The sequence below is a fragment of the Rhinopithecus roxellana genome, chromosome 4 (genome assembly GCF_007565055.1).
Source record: "Rhinopithecus roxellana isolate Shanxi Qingling chromosome 4, ASM756505v1, whole genome shotgun sequence".
Taxonomy (NCBI): Eukaryota; Metazoa; Chordata; class Mammalia; order Primates; family Cercopithecidae; genus Rhinopithecus; species Rhinopithecus roxellana.
Window position 1 is genome coordinate 84,306,669 of NC_044552.1, and position 21,721 is coordinate 84,328,389.

Sequence of the window (21,721 nt, forward strand, 5' to 3'; positions counted from 1 at the left end):
TGCAAGACTTTCAGTGCTAAAACTGGGACACTTCTAAGCAAACAAGGATGGTTGGTTACCCTGTAGGGAACCAGTCTATTAATTTTCCAGCATATGTTTGTAAAGTCACATAAAGAGAAGTGTAAAATACTGAAAACATTACTAATGGTAGATAGGCTATATTGAACACTTACTATATGTCAGTGACTCTACTAAAAGTGTTACATATTTATCTCATTATATTTTCACAACCACCTGAGATCTATTAGTATGCTTATTTTCCCGCTGAAAAGTTAAAAGTTAGATTAAAAACTTGGCACCTTATCAGTCAATATTTCATTTTATAAATGATAGAATAGGAAACGAGACAGAAATCCCTCTCCAGGGAACTTGTTCTCATCCACTTTGCTCTGTAGGCTCTTCAACATTCAGACAGCATTTACTGAGTACCTGCTTTACATGCATCACCACATAATTATAGTAACACATATACAACTGCAAGAAATGTTTTTTTCACCCCATTTTATTAAAATAGAGGGAAAGGGCTTAAGTTGAATGCCAAAGGTAACAAAGCTGCTGTGAGGCAAAACCAGATTTTAAATCCACAGCCCATGTTCTGTGCCCCACACAATGTTCCTGTAACAATCACCACTCAACACTGGGATTTTGGAGAGGCCCACTTAGTTTTTCCTCCCTTTCCTTATTGATTCAGTTTTGCATCTCTCAGTTAAACCTTCTACATTTGGCCTGCTCCTCCAATTGCCATACAGATAACAAATCCTTTGGCTTGAAAGTTAACAAAGTTAACGAAGATAACACATCCTTTGGCTTGAAAAGTTAACCAAGGAACTATAAATGTTCATAGTACTTTGTTTATGTTTTAACTCCCTCTTTTATGTTGACAGATTAAAGACCATATCATTTTAGTCTTCACAAACTGCTTTATAGGCCTATTTTAAATTATTCATTCTAAAAGTAAGCCAATTTTTCCCTCTCTGCTACATTTCTTGGACAGTTTTAAAGAGCCCATGAATGTAGTTTGGGGGCATCGAAATAATGATATAAGAAGATCAAAACTGAACCAGAAATTAAATGACTTCAAGGTGAGAAAAAATGTTATTGTCATAATAAATTTATGATTTATATGCCTTTAGATAGAATTTTTAAAATGCATTAAGTTCTTGGCTCTTGGGAGCAATTTTGAATCATAACAAAACACATCATATTATCTTTTCTACAAATATGAATTTCCTTTATCATAATGGTGTGTAATTTATACACATGGAGAATGAAAGGCAATTAAAGTAAGTAAATTATTTATAGGAACAAAAGAAATAGCATTTTGGTCCTTTTTGCTTTTCTATTTCACTAATAAAATATGTAATGATTATTGTAACTAGATCTTAGAGATTATAACTAGATCATTAGGATTGTCTCTAGTCAACTATATTTTTAAGTACCAGGTTTCTTTAATAAGTTCTCAAATAAGTTAACTGTGCTTTCCTTCTTTAAATGTCGGTAAGAACAGTTTGAATGCTAAGTTATGCAAACTATATTTTCCGTGAAAGTTATGAGCATTAACTTTAGTGGAATTCAAGTAAAGAAGTGAAAAATATTAATTTTAGTAATTTTTTGTACAGTTGTATAAATAAAAATAAGCACATTTCAGTAGCGTGCTGTGGTTGTGAAACACTCTAAGAACAAATTATGTACTCTTTAAAATAAGTAAACCAATTTTTGCATTTTTCAGAATCAGCTTTCTTTTAACTGTCATTAAGTAGCAAAGGTCTCAGTTTTATTTACATTTTTATTATTAATGGTAGATGCATATTGGGCCAGGTGAATCATTTTCTGTTATTGTGTGTTAAGATTTTGAAAATACAAGTTTCTTAATATTCCTGGGCATTGCTTCTCCTGAACACTTACTATGAATCTTTAAGAATATTTACTCATAATATTTAGAGCTCCATTAGGAAAAGTAATTTATCCATTTCTTTTTTTTGCACAATCTCATAAGTATATTGTCATTCAAGCCTTCTCTTTAAACTTCAGGAACCCAGAGGGTTAAGCATATTGATTAGAAAAATTCAGAAGTAGGCCGGGCGTGGTGGCTCAAGCCTGTAATCCCAGCACTTTGGGAGGCCGAGACGGGTGGATCACGAGGTCAGGAGATCGAGACCATCCTGGCTAACACGGTGAAACCCCGTCTCTACTAAAAAATACTAAAAACTAGCCGGGCGAGGTGGCGGGCGCCTGTAGTCCCAGCTACTCGGGAGGCTGAGGCAGGAGAATGGCGTAAACCCGGGAGGCGGAGCTTGCAGTGAGCTGAGATCCGGCCACTTCACTCCAGCCTGGGCGACAAAGCAAGACTCCCTCTCAAAAAAAAAAAAAAAAAGAAAGAAAAGAAAAGAAAAATTCAGAAGTAATGCTTTTGACCCTGTTTTCCCATTTGGTGATTCAGATGTGTTTATTTATAGTATCACAGGCTTTTAAAGCTTCAAAGGCTTTAACACATATTAACCAAGACGCAACTTGGAAGAGAGACCTAATTGAGGGAGAACGGATGTCTAACCATGAACGGGCTCTTTGATGTATTTTCTCTGAAGTTGTATATGTTCCCCAAATATTGTAAAACACAAGAAAAGACTTTCAAAAATCAAATTTGAATTTAGCAGAATTATGCCAATCAAGTCTTTCAGGATAGATTCTGTATCCATTAGTATTATTGGAGTAATGAGAAATTATGGCTAAATATTTCAGATATCACTTGGTATAAACAACATGACTTCCTCTGTGATTGGTTTTGTTATCCCCAAAGAAGGCTTAATTACACAGGTTGCTTTTTATAAAAATTGTATTTGAAGTGCATCTTATGGGAGATAGTGTTCACTCTCAAAACCTAAACATGCTTTTAAAAGCTGTTTAACTTTGTGTAACCCTAAAGGACAAGGTATGTAACAAATTCTTTTATAAGAGCCTGACTTTCTTACTTGTCAATGACTAGTGTTTTCAGTGACACTCTGGGAATTGGCAGTTTTTACATTGAGAAATTATGTCTGGAGTTGGACATCCTGAGCTTCGTTTTAGATAGTTCGATGGGCATAAGTACGCTAAAACAGGAGATGGTCTTGTAGTTTTGGCTGCAGTGAGACTTGAGTGATTATATATACAAATTGCCTCTTTCGCCAATGCCAATGTTCAATTTCACTTATCTAAGCATAGGAACTTTGCTTTAAAAGTCAATAAGGCAATGTGGTATTTTCACTTATGTGTTATTCACTTATTGCATTTTCTGTTTCTCATGCTGGTAGATGTATGTTTTATTGGTAGATGATGGGTAGATGTTTATTTTATTGGTAGATGCTGGGTAGATATTCTTTTATTGTTTACATTATTATAGCATAATCCTTAACATCCGAGAGAATTATATAAGACAAAAAGGGAGACTACTTGGAACATTTTTACACTTGCAAGTTGAAAGGGGTCATTTTATTCCAAGAAAATGTGCCCAAACTAGGGCATTTCTAGGTAGTCAAAATATTTTAAACATTTAATCTTTATTTATAGTATATATATGTATATGTGTCAAAATGTGGAAGTTGGATATGCATTACATCAAAGTGTCTCACTATGTTTGCATGACTCCAGAAATAAGGATCAACATGAAAATAAAACATTGCAGTTGGCCCACAGCATCCATGGTGTGGATCCACAATGGTGGCTTCAACCAACCATGAATCAAAAATCTTTCAGGGAAAAAATGATTGGTTGCATCTGTACTGAATATGTACAGACCATTTTTTCTTGTCATTATTCTATAAACAATACAGTATAACAGATTTTTGAGATGTTTTTAAGTCATAAGCCATTTAATAATATGAAAGGGATAGATTTAGAAAAATGCATATAGGCACTATTTGCATGACATTTTCCTTGTATTAGCTCTTATAAGTAACCTAGAGATGAAAGTATATGAGATGGGGTGCTTAGGTAATATACAAATACTATGCCATTTTGTATAAGAAACTTGAGTATCCGTGAATTTTGGTACATGTGGTGGGGGGTTCCTGGAATCAATCCTGAACAGATATTTTTTTAAATTGGGAAAAGAACATGATAGAAAATAGTGGTGTAAAATACAACTGGTGATTTTTTTTTCTCATAACACCTATAGTAAATTGGCAAATTTTAAAATGCTGGAAATTAGGTAATAAAGCAAGAGACAAAGTCATTGAGATTCCTATTTTTTGCAAATAAGAAAAAATAAATATTTTAACAATACCCTATTGAAATACTATAGAATCATAGACTACAACTGTTGAAGGGTTCTCTGAGCAGTCTCTTCTTTTTACAGATAAAAACTCTGTAATGGAGGGATATATCAGGAATTGATCAAAGGAACATTGAGGAACTGATGAATGGTGATGGATCTAGGACTGTAATCTATGCCTAGTAATTCCCATTCCTAGGTTCTTACTATTTTGCCACATTTATTCCAAGTATATGCAGAATGCTTATCCACAAACAATTCCTGTTTCTCTGAAGTCTAAAAAAAACTGTGAGCGGAGACTAGTATTGTATTTTTGAATTTTCAAATAAACCATCTTTCTTGATATATTTTAAGACATAGTTTATACATTAAATATTTGAGATCTGATCTTCCTATTAAGTCTTGGTATAGTCTATACTGATTCAATTAGCTAAACGTTTTTCATCTTTTCTTGTTAATCTCAGCTTTTTTATTTTCGCTGCAGTCAATAACTGAGACATAGGAGGTGTGTCATTTATATTCTTCAGTCTACCTGACAACTTCCAAATAAGCGATCATTTATCATGCTCTTCCTGAGAGATTACTAGAGCAAGAATGGGACTGCACTATCATGGAACTCTCATTGTGTTGCTATGCAGCGAATAAGCAGAGGCGCTAATTTTTTCATTCATAACATATGATAGCACATCTTAGTTAACTAGACAGGCTTAAATATCCTGTCCAGATGTTATCATGTGTCAACTTTGATACATATATGAGCTGAACTTGTTAAAAAATAATTTTTACATTAATATTTTAATATTATAAAAGTTCTACTTATTTCTGTCCTTTTACAGTCATATTTCATCTAATGCTTAAAAATATTAGGTTTACCAATATATTAATATAAATTATTTTTTGCCTACAAACACAAACATTTGAAATTTCAAATTCATTTTAATTTCAAGGAGCATAGAGAGAAATGTGAAAGATTTAAGGAACTTTGAGATCCAAATTTATTTTTATATAAATTAAATTTATAAATAATATTTTAAATATATTAATGCAAGTTTAAATTATAATGGTCCTAAATTACATATAACTATAAAATTTACAATATTTTAAAGCAAATTACAAATATGTGATGTCAAAGAGGTTTCCTAGAAAATTACATTATCTCTTTGAAGGATGTTATATTATAGAAATTTTTAAATGATGGATTAGGGAAGATTTATTAAAGATTTTTGAGGGTATTTTTAGAGTAATAGGCCTTTTAATAATATGAAAGGGACAGATCTAGAAAAATGCATATAGGACAAACAAGATTATCGAATGATTTTAGTTTCTTCATAGATTTGTTAAAGATCATTCATTGATAACACTCAATTAGGAATCCTTAGCAAAGAATGTGAAAAGAGAAGTAGTTATTTTAATATCTTTATTTTTAATACTAATACTTTCCATTTGAAAATTGTGATAATTAGAGTACTTTGTAAATTATATTTGCTTTTCTTATCTTCCATACTCCAATCAGATTCTTTCTTATTGAGCTTTAGAAGGCAAGAAATTATTTCACAAATATGGTTTTCATTTAACTCTTAAAAATAAGTTTCAGTTTTATACTTTCTTAATTTTAACATTGAATTGATTTGTGACATACATAGATTAATTATTTAAAAAAGCCACAGTTTGGAAAGAACAATGTATATAAAGTTGGAATAAATAAATGGATCTTATTCAATATATACATTTTTGTAAACTAATATGTGCTTTTTGAAAGTACCATTTTTTAAAACATAAGACACAATTCAGTTTGTACCTTATAGTGAAATATTTCAACCCTTCAAACCCATTTTTATAAAATTGCAATATTACATCTGAGGAACTAGGATACATACATTTTGATATATAATCACAAAATCTATAATTAATGCTGAAATATAGTCTATAGTAAATATCCTTTTGACTTTATTATACATGAGCTAAATTTTCATTAAAAAACTAAATGAAATTGCATGGTAATTATATTTCTTGTAAGAAATGAGAGGTATTATTTAGCTCTTGATTATGTGGCATTTATGAAATTTTTAAAAATAAAAATCCCATAGCCTCCCAGTTGTAAATGTTCTATAAAGAAATAGCAACTGGCATTTTAATTATTTAGTTAGTTTACAATACTGTTAACGTTCAGAATGTTCCTAAAATGTGAATGTAATGCTAGGATTTGTGGGATAATTGGAAAATATTTTATTTACTATTTTAGTTTTGCTCTTGGGTTTAAAATTGTTAAAATAATATAAAAATTTTAATGATAGTAGTCTTTTTTTAAAGGAAGATATTTTAACTGTGTTAGTTAATTTTACTTATACTAAGATACTAGAAAGACAATCACCTTTCAATTAACTTTTAATCATTACTACTATTCTCCACATAAATCATATAACTTATTGGAATCATGCCTTCTGGTTCAAATTTGTGGTAATTATCTTATTTTATAAATTCATCTTATTATTTGGCTCAACACATCTGTAATCCAGAAATAATGTCATTTTATTCTAGATATATAGTTGAAAAATAAAAATGGAAATCATGTAAGATCTTTAGCAAAGTTAAAGAATCTCCACATTTACACTGAAGGTTTTTCAGTGATTATGAAAAAACTTTTACTGAAGCACAATAACTTGTATAAACAGTTATTTCAGAATATGCACTAAGGCACATGTCACTGGGAAATAATGAAAAGTACTACAAAAATGTGTGTGATATTATGTAATTATCTGGCTTTTTGTTAAGAGTAAATAATTGTAAGCTATTGGCATTTTGGTTTTGTTGCTGGAATCCGAGAGCAAGCGGTGAGGATAGCATAGCAACTACATCTTTGATGGAGAGTCAAGGGAGTCTACTCATTATTTTGAATAATAATGTTAATTTGGAGATTTTTTTTTTTTTTACTTTCACAGATTAAATAAGGTCAGTTTTAACTTCATTGGGAGTAAATATATAGTAATGATTTGAGGGAGGTAAATGAAATAATTTAGAACCATTTTTAGATTCATTTTAGTTATGTTACCACTGTCTTTTTATGATTTAGTTTTACATTTTGCAAATAAAGATTTAAGTGCAGCCATAGTATAAGCTAAGTAATCCTATTAATGTTTAGAGAAATGAAGTTTTGTCCTAGCAAGATTCAGTCTGTAGATCTGTGTCAGACTGCTCCTGGCGAGTAGCTATTGGGATATAATTATCAGTGTCTAAGTAACCATCTACCCTGAAAATTACATGGCACTAAAAGGTTGCAAAGCTGTGGGCTAATCAGTGTCAACATAGTTTTAAACGAAGTTAATATCATTTTATGAGAATAGTTAAGCTAACACCATTTAAGTCTGTTTTTATTGCAAATTGAGATTGTTTTGAGTTGCTTTAAGCTTTAATTATAGAGCAGAACTAAATTTGCAGTCCATTTGACTTACTCAAAACTCAAAGCAAAGTAATGAATTTCTGAATCACATTTCTCAAGCTCTCCAATGAACTATCCTGTAATGGTAACAATAGTCACCATTTATTATCTCTGAAGTCAACATTATTAAAGCAGGGGTGTATCATTACTTAGTTTGCATAACTAAGGGTTGTTAGGGATTTGAGATTGGTTATCTACTGAATTGAAACAAAGTGAAACATTTTATAATTTAGTGCTAAAAGTATGATTAAAACACTTAGCCACAAATTCCAAATTTTATTCTCTCTTGGGCTATTGGTCTGCACTTGAACACAATAAAAGTTACAGATTGATTTCTTTTTTTAAAGTGTGTGTTGGCGTTTTATAATCAAGGATGGTAGGCCACATTTAGTCACTGCAATGAAAAAAATTGTCAGCAAATGCCTTTATGAACTCCTTGTAAGAGATAAAATCAGCAGCCAAGTCAATCAGACATGTCAACATTTCCATTAGCTTGTAAACCGTTAGTCTCTTGGCAAAAGCTTCCAGTACATCAGTCACCAATAAACAATTTTCCATACACATACACGCGCGTGCACTCACACACACACAGCCCTACAACTTAAAAATCTGAACACTTGTTGCAGAAGTTGAGTTGTCTGGGAAGTTGGCAAATGTTGTATAAAGTAAACACAGGTCTCATACAACGTAAGTATACGCTTTTGAATCGTTTACCCTACACATGACTGTACCTTAGCTGTTTCTTTCTCCTTCATTTGTAAAAATGCAAAATTTAAAGGCAAGGTTTTGAAGTGATGTTGCTGATGGTAGATTCTAACTTAAGAACAATTCATACTTTATCAAAGGCTGCAATTCTTGCCCTCCTCTGCTACTTAGGAGGTTGATAAAAGCTTAAAAGCATTCTTTACATATTATAAATTAAAGGGCTAAAAGTCATGTATTCATTATCAAACTTACAAATTTCATGTATGTGGTCCAGATATAGCCGTAAGAAATAGCGAGCTAATCTTTTAGTAAATCCGTTTTAAGGACTGACAAAGTCATGAGAAGCCACTGACAGAAATTAACGATTTATAAGAACGCCTCAGTAAAGTAGATACTTCTTAAAACAATTTTTAGGTGACTACTGTTAGCCGAGGGTGTTAAGTGGGTGTGTGCATGCATGTAAGCATGTGCATATATGTGTGATGTTTTAAGTATGCATATTTGTTTTCTCTATATATGTACATGCAACAAACAGTTGTTTAAATTGAAAACATATTTTTACAATTAAATTTGGTTTCACATAATCATTTATGAAGGAAATTGAAAATATGTCATATAAAATCAAGAAATAGAGTGTATTTTGTTACTAACATTTACATTCCCCGTTCTGTGTAATTTGAATCATGTTCATCTTTAGATTAACAGTTGCTAGTACTATGTATTCTGCATTTTGTTTAATTTATTAATCATGTGTTATTTCTAAATTTTATTTTATTGAAGTCATTTCAAAAGCATTGAAATCTTAAACCATTCAGTTCCTGAAAGGTTCTTCATGTGTTTTAATAGGCTTCCATTATGTGTTTTTGCAGCAAGCTTAGTAGTGGAGGAGCGAACAAGACAGATGAAAATGAAAGTGCATCGATTTAAGCAGACAACAGGGTCTGGTTCTAGTCAAGAACTTGATCGCGAGCAATATTCCAAGGTAAAATTAGTAGTATCCAACAAATAGTTTCCCTTTTAAAAATGTGTAGTGTCTGTACCAGGCAGGATTAGAAAGCACCGAATTATATAAGAAAAGGTAGGCCGGGCGCGGTGGCTCAAGCCTGTAATCCCAGCACTTTGGGAGGCCGAGACGGGCGGATCATGAGGTCAGGAGATCGAGACCATCCTGGCTAACACGGTGAAACCCCGTCTCTACTAAAAAATACAAAAAAAAAAAAAACTAGCCGGGCGAGGTGGCGGGCGCCTGTAGTCCCAGCTGCTCGGGAGGCTGAGGCAGGAGAATGGCGTAAACCTGGGAGGCGGAGCTTGCAGTGAGCTGAGATCCGGCCAGTGCACTCCAGCCTGGGTGACAGAGCAAGACTCCGTCTCAAAAAAAAAAAAAAAAAAAAAAAAAAGAAAAGGTATCATTTGGGCCGGGCACGGTAGCTCACGCCTATAATCCCAGCACTTTGGAAGGCCAAGGTGGGCACATCACCTAAGGTCAGAAGTTCAAGACCAGCCTGGCCAACATGGTTAAACCCCATCTCTACTGAAAAATACAAAAATTAGCCAGGCTTGGTGGTGTGCGCCTGTAATCCCAGCTACTTGGGAGGCTGAGGCAGGAGAATCCCTTGAACCTGGAAGGCAGAAGTTGCAGTGAGCTGAGATCACACCACTGCACACCAGCCTGGGTGACAGAGCGAGACTGCATCTAAAAAAAAAATAAAATAAAATAAGAAAAGGTATCATTAAATGATAGTCCTGCATCATAATTTCTACCAAAGCCAGAAAAAAAAAACCCTCTTTCCTCTTGATATTTTCATATGATATAACTTCATTGAAATATTAACTTAGATTTGATTTTTTTCTAAAAATATATAAATATTTGATATTAAAATCACTTGATGATTGATTAGCATTAGTCAAATTTACATAAATAAGCAAGATATATGAAGCCATTTTGTTGCTTGAACATCATTTAAATATTGCATTTAAGATATTAAGGTATATATTTATAGTCTTAAATACAACTTTGGATTGATATTTGACTATTGATATTTGTGAATGATAAAAATTATGTAATATGAGATTTCTTATTGCTCTACCTTTAGTAAGAAAAGTAACTGATTTCAAACTTCTAGAAACTGAAATTTACACAGTTTTAAGTGCCAATAAGCATTTAATTTTTATTTCAATAATATTTTCTAAGGAAACACTAAGGAGTTTATAAACTGCTAATATCTGATAATTTTAAATAAAATAGCATAGATTTTTGTTCTTTATAAAGTAATTTCAAATATATTATCTGGTTTATTTAAAAGCCTTTTTTCTTTATAGAATACTACAAAAGTAGCAGCAGCCATTATAGGTCGACCTTTGTTGTAATTTAATATCACCAAACTCTTTTGGAAGTAATAAGCTATTAGAAGTCAAAAGTAAATAAAACTACACTAAATTAATATTATTAGCTTGAAATATGGACCTAGAAAAACCTACTTATTTTTAAGCAGTGGAAGTGGTTCATTATCTTTCCAGATATTCTGTGACTAAAGAAAAAAAAAAAAAAAAAGAAAAGAGGTAGCTACAAAATACGATTTGTCACCAGGACTGCCATAGAGGCATGTGTGTTTGATACAGTCTGTCACTTTATGTGTTAGATTAGATGCAGAAGGGCTTCCAAATGATACAGTGCGGAGGGTCACTGTGATTGGTGATGCCCAACTCCCTAAGAGTCTTACCAAAAAAATAGCAAGCAAAGTGACTTGATGTCCCATAGTATTGGCTATTTCAGCTCTGTACAGATTTATCTTCTCTGCAATTTGTTATTTATGGTATTATCACCTAATCAGCCTATTTATCTGTCTTCATAGATATCATCATTGTTTTTGTTTTCTTACTACAAATGCAGTGAGAATTAGAAGGCAGGGTAATTTGGGGTTTTGTTTTCCCTCTACAGTTGGATGCGGTTATTTGAAAGTTTCTTTAAACTGGAAATGCTCCTTTTAAGCTGACAGTTTTTATCAGTTTCTTAGCTTTATTTCAAAAGATTAGGTCAAATAGAACAGCAAGGAGAGGTAGAGCCAGTATAGGAAACAAGAAAAGAGGCAAGTAAAGAATCAGGGTAAGATACTGAAAGCCTTTCTGGATCATCCTGAGCTGGGACTCTAATCATTAATTAGTCGATCCAAAAAATCAACAAAATGAAGTACTCAGAAGTCTAAACCCCCACTAATAGTCATGGTAAACCAAAGGTAGGTAGGTGTATCTCGTTTGGCAGACTCCAAATTCTCTGACTCAGAACGTTAAAAACTTGAAAATACCTCAGAATCTACTCCAGCTCACTTATTTACCAAATTTATGAAAATGGGGGCTCAGAAACAAAGAGGTAATTTATTAAAATTTGTATTAAAATTAGTAGAGCCTCTCCGTATAGTGAAGAGGCCTGGAACAATGGATTTGGGACTTAGGGAATGACTTTGTTCTACTTATATCATTGAAATGAACACATTACTCTAGGTTCTCATGTGGCTTTCAATTTACATAAAAATTAAATTAGCATATTCTGTCTTTCCTGCCTCCTATGCACAGGCACCCTTTTTCCTTTCCCCTCTCTTATTGTATTTGAATATTTTAAAACCTGTTACTTTCAGATATAGTACTATGACTCTTACTGAATAGATACTACTATGTTAAATAAAATTATAATAGCTAAATATGAGATCAAAGATATGGTAGCTTTAAAAACTTGTAAGAATATAGGATAGGAAATTATATAAGATAAAATAAATGATTAGCCTTTTCTTATATGTCAAGTAGAAGATAAAATACTCTCCACATCTCTAATATTTATATTATATACTAACACAATAGAATTTTTTGTTTTCAGTAGTCATTTTTGTTAATTCAAACCTTTTGCATATACTTGAGAAATTATCTTTTTCATTTTTATTATTTTACATCAAATATTTTATAACTGTTTTACAAAGATCTATTTTTATGGCTATAATTAAGAGCCAGTATTGGCACAAATTTTATATTGATTAAATTTTGAACTTTATTCTTTTACTGACTCTTTTTTAGTATCTTAATCCATTTGACATTTTGGATGAAGCTACAAACCTTAATTGAAATTTATGCCAAGCAGAAGTTAGTTAACTATTCTCAAAATACTTTTAATCAACCACTAGTAGAGCTGGACTTTTTTGAGGGCAAAACATTGTCAGACAGCTATAATTCCTGAGATGCTTCTTGAAACCTAGTACCTCTTTTAGAAGATTAAATGACCCTAACATCCATCCTGAGTAAGGAATTAGCACTAACTTTGCTTTTGAAAAAGCATAACAATGCTGCTTAGGTATCCTTGAAATGTGTCACCATTCTATTTCTTGTATTGGTGTTATACAGAGTTACATGCCTTAATGATGAAGTGAAATTCATAATAAGAGGTGAATTCACATTTAGGCATTCACAATTTAAAGAATGTTTATGTTTCTGTAACCCAGGAACAGCAACCAAGAGTGATGTGATGGGTTTTGTAGGTAGCTGAAGAGTGTTTATTACTACTTACTTCTAAGAATAGCAGTATTTTATTATTTCTCTCACATCAATGACTTATTTTCCCTCTGTAGGATCGGTATAAATTCCTCCTGAGGAATTATGTTCTTCAAAATATATTTTATGTATTTGCATTAAAATATTAAATCGTTATATTTGAAATTTAACAGATCATGCCTTATGAAATTCAAAGTGATTAAAATGTTAACATATTAAATAGTTAAAAGTGAATATAAAAGTATTTCACTTTCTTCAAATAATGTGATTAAAACTGTGATATCATATCAGAATGATAGATTGTTCTTTATCTCAATGTAGAACAATTTATTATGGCATAATTTTTGAAATCCCTTTTTGTCCACTTTCTGGAATAACCAAGGTCTGTATACAAAAAGGCTGAAGAAAAGGTGGCTTAAGTAAAGCCATCTTTTGGCTTATTTCCAACTAAAAATACTTTAGTTGGAAAAATATTTTCATATACATTCACATACCTATATGCTTTAGTGTACACTGCTTAATATTGTCAAATATCAAATAAGGGGAGCATTTGCTCTGGGTGTCAGCACAATACTGACACCCAGAACAGAGAATACTTTATATTCTGTCATGGGCAAGGTATCATTCCAATACATTTGGAAACTATAATTACATAGCATCTCTCTTTTAGCACAGCGTTTCAGAAAACCAACAATATAGAAGTTGTGTTTGTAATGCAGCAACAGTGTTAAATTCAGATTTTACTCTGTAAACATAATTGAGTTTTTAGCACATACACCTGTAAATTGAAAACAGATCTGATTAAAATGAATTGTGTCAGTCAGAATCATGTTATTAAATGTAACTGAATTTGCTGGTAAACCATATTGTCACATTGCTTTCAATACATTATCTTAAATCACATTAATTTTAGATCAAACATGAAATCATATAAATATAGCTCAGTTTAGATACAATAACATATATGAATTTCCTTTAAATTCTAATTTGGCATATGACCTTGAGAGATAAATCACACAGTTACGAAAAATCCTTGGGAAAAATAATTGTATATATATCCTATATATTGGGAATTATTTTCATGTCTGATATGAAATTCTTTTACCAACACATACACATGAGAGGCAAAGAAATGAAACTCACATTTAGGGAGGCCAAGGCGGGTGGATTGCCTGAGCTCAGGAGTTTAAGATCAGCCTGGGTAACACGGTAAAACCCCATCTCTACTAAAATACAAAAAACTAGCCAGGTGTGGCAGCCTGCGCCTGTAGTCCCAACTGCTTGGGAGGCTGAGTCAGGAGAATTGCTTGAATCTAGGAGGCAGAAGTTGGAGTGAGCCAAGATCACGTCACTGCACTCCACCCTGGGCAACAGATGGAGAATGTGTCTCCAAAAACAAAAACAAAACTCACATTTAAATGTTTCAATCCTAAACTACTCTCATATAAGAAATTATTGAATAAACATGAGACCTTTATCTAGGATAATTTTTTAAGTGTTATTGTCTAATCTTCTTTTTAGTACATATAGATCCAGGTTGTAGCATCAGTTAATTTACTATGTTTTGGCAAGATAGTTCAAATTCATTAAAATTCCTCTGACATGGAACATCACAAAGGATAGATGACTTTTTCTACAGATTTAATAGACATTTGATATTTTCATACTTTATTTCTTATAAATCTAAAATTAATTGCTTGCGAAGAAACAAACACCCATATGTTATTTTGTTTTACAGAAGAAGTTATAGTATCTTACCTTTCAGCATCTAAGAGAACTACTTACATTTTAGGTATCTTTCAGTTATTTATAGTTGTGTTACCTATTTATTACAATTATAACATGTATAAAAATAATATGTAATACATAAGCTATTCACTGTGTGATTCATCACAATAAGACAGTGAAGTAGAAATAAGAGTAGATTAACTGCTTTGACAGCTTTGCGTATTTTAATCTTTTACTTGATTCCTAAAATTTTAGGCAATGAATATGAGAGACAAATTTAAAGACATCTTTGAATATAAGATATAACGTACAATGAAATTTAATAGGGATCCAGTATTCTAATTTTGATACTAAGTTAGGTTAAATCTGAAACCATCTAATGAAGCCATAGTAGAAAGGTAAAGACAAGTCACTACCTCTTTACTCAGTTTGTATCAGCCCTTGTTTTTGAAAAGTTATATATTTTTAAGAAATGTTAAACACTATAATGTCTTACCAAGTATTTAACTAAATTGACTAGTTTCAGAAAGTATCAAAAAGTATATACAGATGGAACCAGTCTATACAGGTCAAGTATCCCTTACTCAAAATGCATGGGACCAGAGGTGTTTGATATTTTGGATTTTTTTTTCATATTTTGGTATATTTTTACCATATACATTGTATATTTTCCAGTTGAGCATCCTAATCTGAAAATCCAAAATGTTCCAGTGAACATTTCTTTTGCACATCATGTCGGTGCTCAAAAAGATTTTGGAGCACTTCAGATTTTGAATTTTTTGATTAGGAATGCTCAGCCTGTGCTTTGACTAGAGTAGAAGGTGAATAAAATGGACAAGAATGAAAATGAAAACAAAAAAGAGAAGCACATGTACTAGAAAACAATGAATATACACTTTTGAGGTTCTAAGTATATACAAATAATTTAATGAATTTTCTAATCAAGCATTTAATGATTGTGTTTAATTTATATTTCAGTCTTCCTAAGCCATCTCTTACCACTCAAAGGATAATGTTTTTATATTGGAAATCATATATTAGCATTTGGATTATTTTAGATTCTACACCTACTTTTATGAAGGCACACCTTTATTTGGTGTGGGCTAAGTAGTCATTCATCTCACCATCTATGTCTTTTCCATGGTCTAATGATGGAGCTCACACTTTCTTGTTTTTAATCTTTAGTATAACATACATAAAGATCAGTACAGAAGCTGTGATAACGTCTCTGCCAAATCATCAGATAGTGATGTCAGTGATGTTTCCGCCATTTCCCGAACCAGCAGTGCCTCACGCCTCAGCAGCACAAGCTTTATGTCAGAGCAATCTGAGCGCCCCAGGGGTAGAATCAGGTGAGTTGGCAATACTGTTTATATAAGCTGGATCTTTATCTGTGGTATAAAAATACAACTAGCTTCCTGAATATTTTTTTATAATACAGTTTAGGTCACAGTGGGTTAAGTATTGATCGACTACTATGTAGTATTGCCAACAGAATGTTTAGTATCGACTACTATCAGATACAGCTTATAACCCTAGTCGTAATTTTAGAGATCACTCTGAGTCACATTTGTAGTAGTTTCCTCTAATATGATTAAATTCTCTTCCTTTAGTCCAACATCAGAAAGTGTATTCTGTAAAGGGACAGATAGTAAATATTTCAGGCTTTGCAGGACAGTCTTTGTTGCAGTTACTCAACAATGTCATTATAGTATAACAGCTATACAAATAAATCAACATGGATGTGTGTGTGTATATGGGTGTATGTGGGGTTGTAGTGGATGTGGTAACAAAATATACATCCCTAGTTATGTTACATGAATTGTAAGGTATTTGCATCAATTTTGTTTAAGTCACCAGTAGTGCTTTTGTGTCCTTCAAAGACAAATACCCTGCCGAAAGGGAAAAGACCCCAGACATCCAAGTACTATCTAAACTAAAGCAGATTGATTATGGACAAAGCATATTTCATATTAGTTCTTTACTAGTTTTCAGAAGTCAAAGTTTCATATAGTTATAGTTGTGTAACCTAAATATTTATTACAATTGAAGGAATTGTGGGGTTGATGAGAGGTCCAATAAATATAAGTGTTAAAAATAGGAACAAACACTTCCAGTACTCTGAAACTCTGATGTTAGTGCACATTTTGGTGATGTATAATGAATTGTATTTTGAAGATTCTCTCTTGTTTGTTGAAGCAAATTAAAAGTAATCATCCTGCTGTTATTTAACAATTTCATACTCTGATAATCTAACATGAGCAATTTCAACTGATAAAGATATTAGTAGAAAATGTTTTATCTTTACTTTTGGTGTTCTCAGCATTTGATTCTGAAAGAATGTACAGTTCTTTAAAGTTTAAAGAAGAATTATAAGAGCTCAAGAACGTAGCCATATTAAGCTGTTTAAGATCAAGGGGTAAGAAGTATTCTTGTAGATTCCTTTTTATTAAATTCTTAATAAGATAGAATGTTTTAAAAACTATTGAATTACCAAAGAATGTAATAAATAGGACCTAACCAAGGACTTTTTTTTACCTTTAAAAAAAGTAATTTTTTACCTTTTTAAGTAATTTTTGTTTATATTCACTGTAGAGCCAAGTACCTTGAGCCCTATGCTTTAAATTATTACTAGTGAATAGAATTTTGTATTACTAAGCAATTGCATAGAATAACTTGTGAGTTCATTTTCACTCTCCTAAAATTTCAGAAGTAGAATTCTTCAGAAATTTATCTTCCTATAAAATTTGGCTATGTGATTTCTTTTAGAAAGAATAGGGAAACAATGTCAAGAGACTGATTTTATACAAGGAAAATGGGGGAATCTACATGTTAGTAGTGTATTGGAACCGGTGTTACTTTGTGGGGAACACGGCAACTCAGCAAATCAGCATGGACTGTAACTATATCATGACAAGAAGCAAAAGATAGAGGATTTTTTTTCCTTCATTGCTTCATATGAATTTTCATATTTAGTGGAGATGGTGGGAAGAGGGGTGGACCTGAAAAGAATACAAAGAAACTTCTTAGTGATAAATCTGTTTTCTCTAAGGACTTTTTGGTTTTCAGCTTCCTTTCCCTTCTTTGTAGTTTAAAACCCATATAAACTGAGAGTTTATTTTATGTAAGTGGATTATGTAAATTTAAGCACTACAGCTAATAGTTAAACAAATTTAACCTTAAGCTAACATGAAGAGCTACTTTTCTTGTAATCTCATACTGTATGTCAGTGATTTGTCATATGCGGTACATATTTGATCTTAGAATAATTAGGAAGAATAGAGAGAAAAAATAATATGTGACACGTCTTCTGACATTCGTAGACTAATTATCCCTTCATATGCTTTCTTCTGTCTACATATTCTCGTAGGCACACATGCAGCAGTACACACACACACACACACAAACACACACACACGGAGTTATTTTGCTTCCGTTGTCAATCCCGTGGTAAAAACCTGAGAGAGGATAGTTTGAAATGATAAAGAATAAAATGACATCAGCATAAAAGCATCAAAATCCTGTGAACAAGCCTTGCAGGCTCTTCAGATGTAAATGTTCCCTGCCCTTATAGGTAACACTATGAGGAATAATTTTTCTTAATATATTACTGTTTCTTATTTATTTTTTAGCAACTAACAGCTGCATAATTTTTATAGTTCTGTTTACTCAGGTTCATGGTTAAAAGATGAACAAAGCTAATGAATTATGATAGAATATATTTACATATAAGTTGTAATAATAAGCAGCAAAGTTTTTAGTTCCTATCATGTATAAGGACTTTATTATCTTTTTTAAAAGACAAACAAACAAAAAAAGACGTCAATTCCTGTTATCTTCCCCCCACCAAGACCATGTAGGGTCCAGTCTACTCCCTAACCTTTTTCCCAAAAAAGGTGCTACCTCCTTCCCAGACAGATGACAGAGGGCAGGACTTCAGGCTGGATCTACCATTAGGCTCTCCCTCCCCCAGCCTGGAGCACGGGAGGGGAGATGACACCTGGTGATGGATGGGTGGTGGACTGAGAAGAGGAGACATGAAAGGGGTATTCCGGACTCAGCCCTGCTCCTCCAGCCTTGCCTCTGGTGTAGGGGAAACAGAGGCATGACTGACCGGGATCAGGGTCATGCCCAGCTGGGCCACAACCATGCGTGGGGTAGTCCAGTAAATACTGTGGACGCTCAGCAAGACTGCTGCCTGGTGGTTTGAGTCTGCTGTGGTCACAGACACCCTCCTGGCCTTGGCTCCCTATCAACAAGCTGGGGTGGGAGGTGGAGAGAGGAGGAGCCCCTGCCTTAGGAGCCTCATGGGCTGCACCAAGAGAGCAACCAGCCTGGGGCAGGAGCCACCAGGTCCCAAGGGTGACTGACCCAAATGTCATAGATGCTTTTGTTGGGTGGCACCTCCTGGAAGAGGACATCTAGATCCCAGAGCAGTCCTGGGGGTCCTCAGGTTTCAGAGGCCACCCCCCAGTAGGCAGGGCCAGTTGATACTGGACACTGGGGGCAGTAGGTGGGTGATGGTGCCAAGGGCATTACCACATTGGGAGTATAGATAGGCAAGTAGGAGGTGAGCAGCTGCCCCTAGAGGGAGGCCCTGTGTCCTCCAATGGACAGCCACCCAGGAACTGAGGTGTCCTGCAGTAAGTGGAGAGACCAGGCCATAGGCTCTGTGGAGAAGGTCGAGGGCCCCATGGCTCCCTGCTGGGAAGCCTCCCCCTCCATTCTTATGGGGCTGGGAAGGGGGCAGAGGGGCCACAGAGGCCTCTCAGAAGAGGGCAGGGGTGGGATGGACACCACCTCCTCCCCACTGCTCCCCGTGCCTGAAGGAGCTGGGCTGCTCTATGGCACTAGACCCGACCAGGGTGCCTCCTCCCCAGAGTCCCCTAGCAGGGACTTGATGCTGAAGCCCTCGCTAGGTGGCAACAAGGGACTGGGCGCACCTTGCAGCAAGTAGGGCCCCAGGTCCTTGGTGAAGGCTCCGCGTGCACCCCATTTCTGCCAGCACCTACATAGGGCTGTGTTCTGCCACCATAGCCACTCTGCTGGGATCAGGCTTATGTCAACTGCCCAGAAGTTCCCCTTGGCCTTGGGGCTTTGCAGGGTCCACAACTATACATTTAGTAAAATTTGGCATTTTATGTCTGTAGGCATAATAATCAGTAAGCATATACTGAAAGGAATATTATTCTATTTATTTGAGGATTTTAAAACAATGTAGGTTAAATTATTTGATATTTTAAGTTGTGATAGCAAATATAGAAGTTAATATCTTCTGGAATATCAATCTTGATATTACAGTTATGTTTGAAAAGTTATAGAAAATAATTTCAAATGCCCCCTATTTCACAATATTTCTTCAATTCAGTAAGGGAAGACAGGATAAAATTCAAAAGTAATCCTTGGATTTTTGTGATAGCATATGAAAAGTACTTAACTACAAAATTGCTTGCTATTTTAATAGCTAAAATCAATGAAACTTTTATTTTATATGCTCACTAATTATTATGCCTACTAACATCAGATGTAATCAAGAGTGAACAACAGGGATTATTATTATTATTTTATTTCTTTTATTTTAGCTATCCACACTTAGTTTTGCCTGCCTGTCTGTTGTACTATGGAAAAACAAAGTTTATTGAGATCTACGAAAATACTAAAAAAGAGAAGAAAATATTTTGGAAATTAGATGACAAGGAAAGATGAATCTGAACACAGTGAAAAATACTAAATATATGAGAAAAAATCTATTTTAGTTTTTTTTCTAGTGTTTCGTTTCATAACATTTTGATAGTTCAAGGTTGAGACATTCCCACTACTCTTTCCTGTAAATAGATTAAAGCTAGACAGAAAGAATGTGACATGTACCCTTTAAAAAGACTCTAGCTATATGGCAAATATATTAATAAATTACTTTATTATACTTACTAACATATCATATGACTGAATCAATCACTGTGCCATATATATAAATGGGCATTGTTATATTCATAGTGGCATTGTTATATTCATACCATAATCAAAATACTGCTTGAGCTATGAATACATGTAACCCAAAAGTCTTGATAATAGCCAAATACATAACTTTTGGGACAGGTAACTTTTCCTGGTTAGGTTCTTCCTTCCAAACCATTTAAGGCTGCAGTTTGAAGTAAGCATCACTGGTACAGTTTGAGACAGCTGCAGAATGCTTTGTTTTTACCTTTATACTCTGAGTTTATTATAGATTTACTAACATATGTTTAATCAAATTCTGGGAAGTTCAGTGACACGTAAGGTGAATTTTACTGTATAAAGACAATGACAATGGTCAGTTATAATAAAGTTTTCAAAATTTAATACAAACCAATAATATCAAGATGGGGTTATATTTGTAGATATGACCCTGCACAATTAGATCTTAGAGACTGTTACCTTAGAGAAAATAACTATATATTGTTTATGGTGTTTTAAAAGCACATTGTGCAACATCTCATTATTTGTAGAAATCTAATTTCCTGTAGCTTTATTTTCTTTCTTAGACTAAATTAGATTATTTTTGTAACATATTGAAGTCTTCTTAAGCTAATCATTTTGCCATTGGATAGCTAATACGGCATTGAACATCGTTAATATAACTGGTCTTTGTAGTAATTACAACATGTCAAAAAAAAAAAAGATCAAATAAGTTGCCCTTGAGGAAGACCTCATGTGCTATAAATGTGTGTTTATATGTTTATGTTTGATATTAGAAAACCAAATGCTTATTATGAGCCTAGCAATGTTATGTCAATTGGTAACTAATTGTTTTAATGGTCCCCAGGCATGAACTCTGGTTATCAACATTAAATACCCTCTCTTTGGGCAAGTATTCATATTTCTAAAACAATTAATATATTTGGAATATATACAATATCCTTTAGTACTCCAAATCAGTGCTTCCCAAATATCTACTTGATGTGTCACTTTCATAAGTTTTTCCATAGCATCTATATTATTACATTTTAATGTAAAAGAATATTGTTATTTATTAAGTATCCTTTATAAGTAGACCAGGTATTCTGATAGGTGACTTATATGCAGTATCGTTA

At 33.3% G+C, this 21,721-nt stretch overlaps 1 protein-coding gene and 1 pseudogene across 50 annotated transcripts in view; one reads left to right on the forward strand and one right to left on the reverse strand.

Moving 5' to 3' along the window:
- Positions 1-21,721, forward strand: part of RIMS1 (regulating synaptic membrane exocytosis 1) — a 510,553-nt gene that overhangs the window by 399,305 nt on the left and 89,527 nt on the right. For 40 of the 50 annotated variants that reach the window (XM_010371424.2, XM_030929222.1, XM_010371432.2 and 37 more), the window contains 2 exons: positions 9,260-9,372; positions 15,837-16,003. The exons of the other annotated variants lie outside the window; for them this stretch is intronic. In XM_010371424.2, the coding sequence (XP_010369726.2) occupies positions 9,260-9,372; positions 15,837-16,003 (280 nt within the window). The remainder of the gene's footprint in view (positions 1-9,259; positions 9,373-15,836; positions 16,004-21,721) is intronic. 50 annotated transcript variants of the gene reach the window in all.
- Positions 18,957-19,788, reverse strand: LOC104668842 (annotated as a pseudogene).